The 12,630-nt window shown below is 51.9% G+C and overlaps 1 protein-coding gene across 1 annotated transcript in view; it reads right to left on the bottom strand.

Annotated features, from left to right (window-relative positions):
* The window catches only part of LOC129852935 (piggyBac transposable element-derived protein 4-like), a 3,584-nt gene extending 710 nt beyond the window's left edge, over positions 1–2,874 (bottom strand). The window contains exons 1-3 of the mRNA XM_055918533.1: positions 2,582–2,874; positions 1,869–2,434; positions 228–1,149 (exon numbers count right to left, since the gene is read on the bottom strand). Of these exons, the coding sequence (XP_055774508.1) occupies positions 228–1,149; positions 1,869–2,434; positions 2,582–2,874 (1,781 nt within the window). The remainder of the gene's footprint in view (positions 1–227; positions 1,150–1,868; positions 2,435–2,581) is intronic.
* Between the last annotated feature and the right edge of the window lie 9,756 nt (positions 2,875–12,630).

The raw sequence follows: 12,630 nt of genomic DNA, 5'->3' as shown, positions 1-12,630 counted from the left end.
AGGCATAATAGAAGGACAACGGGAGGGTTAAAAACTGTAATATCTTATGTTTCACCGAGTCGTGGCCGAACGACGACATTAACCCTCCCGTTGTCCTCCTATTATGCCTAGCACACAGTGTGGCCCCCCCCCCCCCGGGTCATCCTGTCCCGTCTTGGCTAAAGGCCCAGTGGGCACAAGTGTGACAGTATGGGTGTGAACAGCCTTTGCAGATGTATTTCTTACACCTGCAGCACGCGGTGTGTGTCTTGGCGTCCTTCTTGGGTGGGCAGAGCTGACACCTCTTCCTCTTACTCGCCCCCAGCGGGGCGGCGGCGGCGGCTCGCTCCCGGGCTTGCGGACGAGCCTCGTCGGCGGATACACGCTCGCCCCGTAGGACTTTGACAAGTGCGGACGCGGCTTCGGTGCGGGGGAGACGCTGCCTTCTTTGGATCTGGGGCTTCACGAGCGCCTTTCCGAGCTGCTCCAGGAACACCCTCCTCTTGTTCCGCTTCCCAGGCATCCAGTCGGGGTTGATCTCTCGCCATATGACAAAGGCGTTGTAGGAGGACACGTCGAGGATGTTGTGGAAGATGACCAGGGGCCAGCGGGCGGTCATCCGTCTGCAGCTGTAGGTCCCGACCACCTTGTCTAGGTTGTCCACGCCGCCCTTGTTGCAGTTGTAGTCTAGGATGAGGGCCGGCTTCCGGTCTCGGCGATCGCTAACGTCGGGCTCCGCGTGCCGCGTGCTCAGAAGCAGCACGTTCTTGTTTCTCTTTGCCAGGTAGGACACTAGAGTGGCGGTGGGCGTGAAGGCGAACCTGGAGGACGAGACCTGTCTGCCCTTGGACTGGAGCAGCGCGGGAGGGAGCTCGGGCTTGTTCTTTCGCACCGTGCCCACCATGGTGAGGTCCCTCTCGAGGAGCCGCTGCCCGAGTTCGTAGGAGGTGAAGAAATTGTCACACGTGACGTTGTGACCGGCCGGCAGTCCCTCGGTCAGATCGAGGACGACGCGCGCGCCCTGGTTCTTCTCGGGGCCTCCGCTGGCCGCCTTGCCGGTGTACACCTGCATCTTCCAAGCGTAGCTGGACTTGGCGCCGCAGGCCACCCACGACTTGATGCCGTATTTGGCCGGCTTGCTGGGAATGTACTGTCGGAAAGGACAGCGTCCTTTCGGCGGGGGGGGAGAGGGGAGGGAGAGGAGAGGGAGAGGAGATTAGCAGCGTCATCGTTACTGGCTCACCATCGGGGCGCACTGCGTTTACGTTACCGCCCGTGCTACTACTGCCGATTGCTACTACTGCCCATTGCTGCTACTACTGCCGATTGCTGCTACTACTGCCGATTGCTACTACTGCCCGTGCTACTACTGCCCGTGCTCTCTATGCTACACGTACATAGACAGATACATAGACTGCCCGTGCTCTCTATGCTACACGTACATACACAGATACATAGACTGCCTGTGCTCAGACTGCCCGTGCTCTCTATGCTACACGTACATAGACAGATACATAGACTGCCTGTGCTCAGACTGCCCGTGCTCTCTATGCTACACGTACAAACACAGATACAATGACTGCTACCGCTCTCTATGCTACACGTACAAACACAGATACATAGACTGCCCGTGCTCTCTATGCTACACGTACATAGACAGATACATAGACAGATACATAGACTGCTACCGCTCTCTATGCTACACGCTGTCTATGCTACACGTACAAACACAGATACATAGACTGCCCGTGCTCTCTAAGCTACACGTACATACACAGATACATAGACCGCCCGTGCTCTCTATGCTACACGTACAAAAACACAGATACATAGACTGCCCGTGCTCTCTACGCTTACACGTACAAAAACACAGATACATAGACGGCTACCTCTGAACGGGACCAGTTGTTCGTCCACCGTCACTTCGGGCCCCGGGTTGTAGAGGGCCTGCAGCCGCTCCTCCCACAGGTCCCACACCTCTCTTACGGCCGCCAGTCTGTCGGTGGCGAGTCTCGCGGGTCTCGACTGGCGGTCGTCGAATCGCAGCAGCCTCGAGTACTTGTGAAACACCTTGAGCGGCATGGTGGCGCGAAACACGGTCCTGCCGCTCTCGGCGTCCCACAGGCTGGCCGCTGCCTCGCCTCGGGACCTGTAGACGCCGGCTAGGATCAGCAGCCCTACGTAGGCGCGCAGGTCGGTGGAGTCCATGGGTCGCCAGCCGTCGCCGTATTTTCTCACCCCCTGCAGATTCGTCATGTCCACGATTATCCTTTCTATGGCCGGTGTGACAAACAGCCGGAAGGCAGACGCGATGTCGATCGCTCGCGACGCGGCGTAGGCCGTTGGGCCCGGCGTCACGGCGGGGCAGGGCCGGCGGATGGCGCGGGGCCGGTCCGGGCCGCGATAGGCCGCGGAGGACCATTTGATTTTGCCGTTTTTTGACAGCAACGTCTCCCTTTCTCGCTCTGGCTCTCTGGCTCTGTCTCGCTCTGGCTCTCTTTCTCGCTCTCGCTCTGGCTCTCGCTCTCTGTCTCGCTCTCTGTCTGGCTCTCTGTCTCGCTCTCGGGCAGCGGCCGCGTCTCCCTCTCGCTCTCCCTCTCGCTCTTCCTCTCGCTCTTCCTCCGAAGAGGAGCACGACCGCGAGGCTGAGTCGTTTTCGTAGTCGTCCGCGTCGCGCTCGGGGTTGTATTCCTCGCCGTCTTCATCTTCCGAAACGTCCTCCTCTTCGGAATCGCAGTAGTCTTCTTCGTCTTCTTGGTCGACGCTGGAGGATATCTGTTCCAGGACCTGAGCCGCGCTGAAACCAGGACTGCGAGGCGTCGTAGGCGGAGGGCTCGCGATCGGCGGGGTCGTATTCCTCGTCGTCGTCATCATCCTCGTCGTCGTCCTCATCATCGTCCTCATCTTCTTCTTCTTTTTGTTCTTCTTCTTGGTCTTCTTCTTCTTCTTCTTCTTCCTGACAATATTAGTAGCCTCTCTACGCCCTGCTTACAGTCGTAGGCGGAGGGCTCATGCTCGGCGGGGTCGTATTCCTCCTTGTCGTCGTCCTCGTCGTCGTCGTCCTCGTCCTCATCTTCTTCTTCTTCTTCCTGACAATATTAGTAGCCTCTCTACGCCCTGCTTACGGTGGCCACGTGAATGGGACGAGGCGCGCGAATGGACGAGGCGCGTGGTCGGCCCTGCCTGCCTGCTCCTTCGGCCCTTCGGCCCTTCGGTCCCATCCGGTACGCCCATCCGGCTGGCCTCCCAGTGTGATAGCGCCGAGGTCGTGGTGCACTGAATTGTCGGGGACAACTGGTCCCTGACAGGGTCACTCTGACCCGGCCCAGACAGAGGGGAACGACTCCTAACACAGGGCCCGGGTCACTCTGACCCGGCACCAGACAGGGGTAGGAGGGTTACAACATACATACTTGCTAACGCTGCCGGGGATGTCTCTGACCCACACAGACACTGGAAATCAACTCGTAAAGCTTGGCCGGGGGTAACTCTGACCCGCCGAGGCAAGGGGGAAGGTTGTGTAACAACAGCCATACCCAAAAGGCACAATATCCACAACCAAGGGAAGGTAGTTTGGAGGGGGGCGTTTTTAGAATCGATATCCAAACTCACACGGGGACAGAGGGCCGTATTCGGGGGACAGAGGGCCGTATTCGACACAGGGCCCTTGCCCGAAATTTGGCGCGTGTCAATTTTGGGGCAGGACCTTTGACTAGTATCCAGCAGGTGGTAGTGTTGGGTCACTATGACCCCGCCCACACAGGGACAGGAGGGTTACAACATACACCTTGCTAACGCTGCCGGGGTCACTCTGACCTCGCCCACACAGGGGCAGGAGGGTTACAACATACACCTTGCTAACGCTGCCGGGGTCACTCTGACCCCTCTGACGTCACTATGACCCCGCCCACACAGGGACAGGAGGGTTACAACATACACCTTGCTAACGCTGCCGGGGTCCCTCTGACCCACACACAGACACGGGCAATCAACTCGGAACTGCCCGTGGTCACTCTGACCCGCCGAGACAACGGGAGGGTTATGAACAGACAGCTTGCGGGTTATACACTCTATCGGTAGGATAGAAGAGCAGCCGTAAGGCAAGGGGCGGGGCCTATGCATATATGTAAACAACAGCTGGTGCACGATATCTAAGGAAGTCTCAAGGTTTTGCTCGCCTGAGGTAAAGTATCGCATGATAAACTGTAGACCAAACTATCTACAGTACATACAGAGTTTTCATCTGTATTTTTCGAAGCTGTTTTACATACCACCACAGACCGATGCTGGCACTAAAACCGCACTGAATGAGCTGTATTCCGCCATAAGCAAACAGGAAAATGCTCACCCAGAGGCGGCGCTCCTAGTGGCCGGGTACTTTAATGCAGGGAAACTTAAATCAGTTTTACCTCATTTCTATCAGCATGTTAAATGTGCAACCAGATGGGAAAAAAATCTTGACCACCTTTACTCCCTTGCCCTTCTTTTGGCAAATCTGACCATCATTCCATCCTCCTGATTCCTGCTTACAAGCAAAAGTGGTCAGATGAAGCAGATGCTAAACTATAGGACTGTTTTGCTAGCACAGACTGGAATATGTTCCAGTATTCCTCCAATGGCATTGAAGAGTACACCACATCAGTCACTGACTTTATCAACAAGTGCGTCGAGGACATGGTCCCCACAGTGACTGTACGTACATACCCTAACCAGAAGCCATGGATTGAAGGCAACATTCGCACTGAGCTAAAGGGTAGAGCTGCCAATTTCAAGGAAGCTTGTAAAAGAAAAACGCTATGTCCTCCGACAAACCATCAAACAAGCAAGCGTCAACACAGGACTAAGATTGAATCGTACTACACCGGCTCCGACGCTCGTCAGATGTGGCAAGGCTTGCAAACTATCTACAGACTACAAAGGGAAGCACAACCAAGAGCTGCCGAGAGACATTAGCCTACCAGACGAGCTAAATAACTTCTACGCTCAACTCCAGGCAAGTAACACTGAAATATGCATGAGAGCATCAGCTGTTCCGGATGACTGTGGGATCACGCTCTGCTTTAAACAGGTCAACATTTACAAGGCCGCAGGGCCAGACGGATTACCAGGACGTGTAATCCGAGCATGCACTGACCAACTGGCAAGAGTCTTCACTGACATTTTCAACCTCTCCCTGTCTGAGTCTGTAATACCAACATGTTTCATGGAGACCACCATAGTCCCTGTGCCCAAGGACACTAAAGTAAGCTGACTAAATGACTACCGACCCGTAGCACTCACGTCTGTAGCCATGAAATGCTTTAAAAGGCTGGTCATGGCTCACATCAACACCATTATCCAAGAAACCTTAGACCCACTCCAATTTGCATACCGCACCAATAGATCCACAGATGATGCAATCTCTATTGCACTCCACACTGCCCTTTCACACCTGGATAAAAGGAACACCTATGTGAGAATGTTATTCATTGACTACAGCTATAGTGCCCTCAAAGCTCATCACAGAGCTAAGGACCTGGGACTAAACAGCTCTCTCTGCAACTGGATCCTGGACTTCCTGACGGGCCGCCCCCAGGTGGTAAGGGTAGGGAACAACACATCCGCCACGCTGATCCTCAACACGGGGGCCATTCAATGGGTGCCTGCTCTGTCCCCTTCTGTACTCCCTGATCACTCATGATTGCACGGCCAGGCACGACTCCAACACCATCATTAAGTTTGTCGATGACACAACAGTGGTAGGCCTGATCACCGACAACGATGAGACGGCCTATAGGGAGGAGGTCAGAGCCCTGATCGTCTGGTGCATGGACAACAACCTCTCCCTCAACGTGATCAAGACAAAGGAGATGATTGTGGACTACAGGAAAAGGAGGACCGAGCTGCCCATTCTTATCAACCGGGCTGTAGTGGAACAGGTTGAGAGCTTCAAGTTCCTTGGCATCCACATCACCAACAAACTAACATGGTCCAAGCACACCAAGACAGTAACGAAGACGGCACGACAAAGCCTATTACCCCTCAGGAAACTGAAAAGGTTTGGCATGAATCCTCAGATCCTCAAGAGGTTTTCCAGCTGCACCATCGAGAGCATCCTGACGGGTTGCATCACTGCCTGGTATGGCAACTGCTCGGCCTCAGACTGTAAGGTGTCCAGACCCAGGGTTCTGAGCTTGGTGTCCAGACCCAGGGTTCTGAGGTTGGTGTCCAGACCCAGGGTTCTGAGCTTGGTGTCCAGACCCAGGGTTCTGAGGTTGGTGTCCAGACCCAGGGTTCTGAGCTTGGTGTCCAGACCCAGGGGTCTGAGGTTGGTGTCCAGACCCAGGGTTCTGAGGTTGGTGTCCAGACCCAGGGTTCTGAGCTTGGTGTCCAGACCCAGGGTTCTGAGGTTGGTGTCCAGACCCAGGGCTCTGAGGTTGGTGTCCAGACCCAGGGTTCTGAGGTTGGTGTCCAGACCCAGGGTTCTGAGCTTGGTGTCCAGACCCAGGGTTCTGAGGTTGGTGTCCAGACCCAGGGTTCTGAGGTTGGTGTCCAGACCCAGGGTTCTGAGGTTGGTGTCCAGACCCAGGGTTCTGAGCTTGGTGTCCAGACCCAGGGCTCTGAGGTTGGTGTCCAGACCCAGGGTTCTGAGGTTGGTGTCCAGACCCAGGGTTCTGAGGTTGGTGTCCAGACCCAGGGTTCTGAGGTTGGTGTCCAGACCCAGGGCTCTGAGCTTGGTGTCCAGACCCAGGGATCTGAGCTTGGTGTCCAGACCCAGGGATCTGAGCTTGGTGTCCAGACCCAGGGCTCTGAGCTTGGTGTCCAGACCCAGGGTTCTGAGGTTGGTGTCCAGACCCAGGGTTCTGAGCTTGGTGTCCAGACCCAGGGTTCTGAGGTTGGTGTCCAGACCCAGGGTTCTGAGGTTGGTGTCCAGACCCAGGGCTCTGATGTTGGTGTCCAGACCCAGGGTTCTGAGGTTGGTGTCCAGACCCAGGGTTCTGAGCTTGGTGTCCAGACCCAGGGCTCTGAGGTTGGTGTCCAGACCCAGGGTTCTGAGGTTGGTGTCCAGACCCAGGGTTCTGAGGTTGGTGTCCAGACCCAGGGTTCTGAGGTTGGTGTCCAGACCCAGGGCTCTGAGCTTGGTGTCCAGACCCAGGGATCTGAGCTTGGTGTCCAGACCCAGGGATCTGAGCTTGGTGTCCAGACCCAGGGCTCTGAGCTTGGTGTCCAGACCCAGGGTTCTGAGGTTGGTGTCCAGACCCAGGGTTCTGAGCTTGGTGTCCAGACCCAGGGTTCTGAGGTTGGTGTCCAGACCCAGGGTTCTGAGGTTGGTGTCCAGACCCAGGGCTCTGATGTTGGTGTCCAGACCCAGGGTTCTGAGCTTGGTGTCCAGACCCAGGGTTCTGAGGTTGGTGTCCAGACCCAGGGTTCTGAGGTTGATCTCCAGACCCAGGGTTCTGAGCTTGGTGTCCAGACCCAGGGTTCTGTGCTTGGTGTCCAGACCCAGGGTTCTGATGTTGGCGTCCAGACCCAGGGTTCTGAGGTTGGTGTCCAGACCCAGGACTCTGATGTTGGTGTCCAGACCCAGGGTTCTGAGCTTGGTGTCCAGACCCAGGGTTCTGATGTTGGTGTCCAGACCCAGGGTTCTGAGGTTGGTGTCCAGACCCAGGGTTCTGAGGTTGGTGTCCAGACCCAGGTTTCTGAGGTTGGTGTCCAGACCCAGGGTTCTGAGGTTGGTGTCCAGACCCAGGGTTCTGATGTTGGTGTCCAGACCCAGGGATCTGATGTTGGTGTCCAGGCCCAGGGATCTGAGGTTGGTGTCCAGACCCAGGGTTCTGAGCTTGGTGTCCAGACCCAGGGATCTGAGCTTGGTGTCCAGACCCAGGGTTCTGAGCTTGGTGTCCAGACCCAGGGTTCTGAGCTTGGTGTCCAGACCCAGGGTTCTGAGGTTGGTGTCCAGACCCAGGGTTCTGAGGTTGGTGTCCAGACCCAGGGTTCTGAGGTTGGTGTCCAGAAATGCAGCCTACAGCCTACTACAGTGAGATGCAGCCTACAGCCTACTACAGTGAGATGCAGCCTACAGCCTACTACAGTGAGATACAGCCTACAGCCTACTACAGTGAGATGCAGCCTATAGTCTACTACAGTGAGATACAGTCTACAGTCTACTACAGTGAGATACAGCCTACAGCCTACTACAGTGAGATACAGCCTACAGCCTACTACAGTGAGATACAGCCTACAGCCTATTACAGTGAGGTGCAGCCTACAGCATACTACAGTGAGGTGCAGCCTACAGCCTACTACAGTGAGGTGCAGCCACATACACTTCTGTGAATCAAAGTCGACCCACGTAATCAATGGAGCAATGCCAGCCCACCATAAACACGCTTCCAATGCGTACAGGTCCATTTACAGTAATGAAAACCAACGGGTTACCAAGACAACCATAATAGAATGTAGGATATCTATTTATATGATGAAACATACCGATGTGTGACTATACCCAGGGGAGCCATTTTGGTTCAAGACAACCGTAATAGAATGTAGGATATCCATCTCTATGATGGGGAGCCATTTTGGGGAGCCATTTTGGGTTCTTGCATTGGAATTATATTGGAATCTGTTTATACCACGCTATTCCCAAAATCAACAGAAATGTTTTTAAAATGCTTTTGACCAAATAGTGACAGGTTCAATAGTACAAAATCTTGCCCCGCTCTTTCAGCACCACGGACAGCGCCCTACACACTAAAACAAGATTTTTATTTTAAAAAACAACCAGGTAGATTGTTTCAATCTTACCTTTTCAAAAGCCTTGCAGCTTCCTTGATGCTCTGTAGAACGTCCTGAGTAATCGATCATTCCATTCTCCACCCGAAATCTATTTTAAGATCCCCTTTCAAATGCCCGTTGGATTAGTTGAGCTTTCCTGTGGTGTAGCGTGCTTCTTCTGTACTGACTGAACGCATTTGTCAACGTGGAAAATGTATTCTCGCGGGTAGCTGTGGACGCCCCAAAAGTCAGTCCCCTGTTTCAGTGCAGTAAGCACGGTCGGCATAGAGGAGAGAGGCCCAGAGAATCGTTCCAGGGTATATCAAGTAGGGTCCATTTGCCCTCATTGGAGCCAGAGCGGGCGATTTCTGATGCAAAAACCTGCCGAGCGACACTAAACTCAGCTACCGCTAAATCTGTTCTGCTTAGATCCAGCTGGGGTTTCACCGTTTTCACGTCTAGAAAGTCGTGGCTCTCTGGGTTAAGGACACACACAGGGGCTCCAGCAGTTCATTGGCTGAATTGTTCTGATATTTCACCAATAACAGCATACAACTTTCGTAAGAACAGACTTTTACACTCAGTCACTTCTCCTCTGTCCATCTGGCCTACTGTACTGGAAATGTGTACTTACATAATGCTGTCGTTTGCTTGGAGCTGATGGTGCATCAGTTCCAATGGCACTGCCCTGTCCCCTTATGGCTTCCAACTCGCTGTCACGCCTCAGCTTCTCGACGCACTCCAACACACTGCGGACCACTTTGACTCCAGTGTAAAGATCTGTTGCTTTTGCCCCTGGAGTAATTTGTTTGGAGGATGGAGAAGACTGAGGATTCTGTGTCCGGGGTCCATCACCACCGTCAGCATCCCTGTAGCCTCGAGTCTTACTTCTGTGTTATAGGAAGATGTGCATCATATGTAACCGCCCAGTGGCTTTCCATAGCCCCCCTACACACACAGCCGTGTCTGTAGTCCTTGCCACATGCGTCGTGAGTCTGATTTGTCGAAAGATCAATTCAAGTTTGAGTCTTTTGTGTCCCTAATGGATTTGTGGAGCTCGTACCTGCTTGCCTTGTACGCGTTGCGCGACACCGTATAGGTCAGGGTTCGTTCTGATGACATCGACAACATTGTGCCACCAGTAGGAGTAGCAACATGGTAACACCCTCAGATGTCATACTCTCCTGTGAGGATAAGAATGGGTCAGATCAGACGGGCGAGATTGTGACAGTGACCAGGCCTCTCTCTCTCTCCCACAGAGGGGAGAGACAGAGAGCTTATATTGTTAACAGCTCACACTAGGTTGTAAGTGAAGGCGGAGAGGGCTCTCTCTTGCTCTTTAGTATCAACCAAAGAAATGTCTTTGTTCACAGACACTTTTACCCAAAAACTCTAACGTCCAAAAAAGTGAATAATGGAACAATATTTCCAACGGAACGGTGTGGGAAATGGTCAGTGGGGAACTATGGAAAACAAATGTAATATTGCTTTACCTTTTGTGATGTTATTAAAAAACGTACTGGGACAAAATACTGTGACTTATCTATCAAGTTTCCATCCAGTACGTTGTCAGGTCGCAGTTGCAAATGGGAAGTTGTTCTCAACTAGCCTACCTGGTTAAATAAAGGTGAAATAAATAAAATACATACAGTGGGGAGAACAAGTATTTGATACACTGCCGATATTGCAGGTTTTCCTACTTACAAAGCATGTAGAGGTCTGTAATTTTTATCATAGGTACACTTCAACTATGACAGACAAAATGAGAAAAAAAAATCCAGAAAATCACATTGTAGGATTTTTTATGAATTAATTAGCATTTTATTGCATGACATAAGTATTTGATACATCAGAAAAGCAGAACTTAATATTTAGTACAGAAACCTTTGTTTGCAATTACAGAGATCATACGTTTCCTGTAGTTCTTGACCAGGTTTGCACACACTGCAGCAGGGATTTTGGCCCACTCCTCCATACAGACCTTCTCCAGATCCTTCAGGTTTCGGGGCTGTCGCTGGGCAATACGGACTTTCAGCTCCCTCCAAAGATTTTCTATTGGGTTCAGGTCTGGAGACTGGCTAGGCCACTCCGGGACCTTGAGATGCTTCTTACGGAGCCACTCCTTAGTTGCCCTGGCTGTGTGTTGCGGGTCGTTGTCATGCTGGAAGACCCAGCCACGACCCATCTTCAATGCTCTTACTGAGGGAAGGAGGTTGTTGGCCAAGATCTCGCGATACATGGCCCCATCCATCCTCCCCTCAATACGGTGCAGTCGTCCTGTCCCCTTTGCAGAAAAGCATCCCCAAAGAATGATGTTTCCACCTCCATGCTTCACGATTGGGATGGTGTTCTTGGGGCTGTACTCATCCTTCTTCTTCCTCCAAACACGGCGAGTGGAGTTTAGACCAAAAAGCTCTATTTTTGTCTCATCAGACCACATGACCTTCACCCATTCCTCCTCTGGATCATCCAGATGGTCATTGGCAAACTTCAGACGGGCCTGGACATGCGCTGGCTTGAGCAGGGGGACCTTGCGTGCGCTGCAGTATTTTAATCCATGACGGCGTAATGTGTTACTAATGGTTTTCTTTGAGACTGTGGTCCCAGCTCTCTTCAGGTCATTGACCAGGTCCTGCCGTGTAGTTCTGGGCTGATCCCTCACCTTCCTCATGATCATTGATGCCCCACGAGGTGAGATCTTGCATGGCGCCCCAGACCGAGGGTGATTGACCGTCATCTTGAACTTCTTCCATTTTCTAATAATTGCGCCAACAGTTGTTGCCTTCTCACCAAGCTGCTTGCCTATTGTCCTGTAGCCCATCCCAGCCTTGTGCAGGTCTACAATTTTATCCCTGATGTCCTTACACAGCTTTCTGGTCTTGGCCATTGTGGAGAGGTTGGAGTCTGTTTGATTGAGTGTGTGGACAGGTGTCTTTTATACAGGTAATGAGTTCAAACAGGTGCAGTTAATACAGGTAATGAGTGGAGAACAGGAGGGCTTCTTAAAGTAAAACTAACAGGTCTGTGAGAGCCGGAATTCTTACTGGTTGGTAGGTGATCAAATACTTATGTCATGCAATAAAATGCAAATTAATTACTTAAAAATCATACAATGTGATTTTCTGGATTTTTGTTTTAGATTCCGTCTCTCACAGTTGAAGTGTACCTATGATAAAAATTACAGACCTCTACATGCTTTGTAAGTAGGAAAACCTGCAAAATCGGCAGTGTATCAAATACTTGTTCTCCCCACTGTATTTTTAAATGATATAAAAGAATGCTGAACGTATTTTTGCTAAGATATGAATGTGATTTTAGGAGTCATACGAGATAACTTCTAATCATATCCTTTGCATATTAATTATGCAAAGGGAGGTCAGAGAGCTTGTCAGCATTACGTAACGGCCCTTTTTTACCAAGAGTTGATAAAAAGCTTGGAAGACAAATCAACTAGACCAGGAAACGTGAGACGGGTAGCTTCATGTTAGAAATGGTTGAAACGTTGAACGTCAACACGAGGTGAAGAAATTAACTCACCTTCCTTTGGACCAGAGAGACGAAGCGCTGCAGCTCATGTCCATCTTGGTCCGAAACCTGAATACCAACATAAGGAGGAAGAGGCCAGAAGCTCACCTCAGACAATCACTGGTATAGCTAATTAGCTGTCTTAAGTCAGATATCGAGAAAAGTAACTGTAAGTGTGACTATGCAACTATGCTCATCACCAATGGGAACCTTCGGCTGGTTATCTTCCAGAGTGAACAACAACAGAAGATGGGAAAGTGGAGATCCCTTTCGGACAATCAGAGCCATACAGCTGGAAGGCCAACAGCTTTCCGAGAAGGCTTGGTTCTGACCAAGCTAAACAACAAACAAAAGCATTTCAAACGTAAATAC

The sequence above is a fragment of the Salvelinus fontinalis genome, chromosome 4, assembly GCF_029448725.1.
Source record: "Salvelinus fontinalis isolate EN_2023a chromosome 4, ASM2944872v1, whole genome shotgun sequence".
NCBI lineage: Eukaryota > Metazoa > Chordata > Actinopteri > Salmoniformes > Salmonidae > Salvelinus > Salvelinus fontinalis.
Note: the sequence above shows the minus strand (reverse complement) of the source record. Positions and strands in the feature narration are given on the sequence as shown.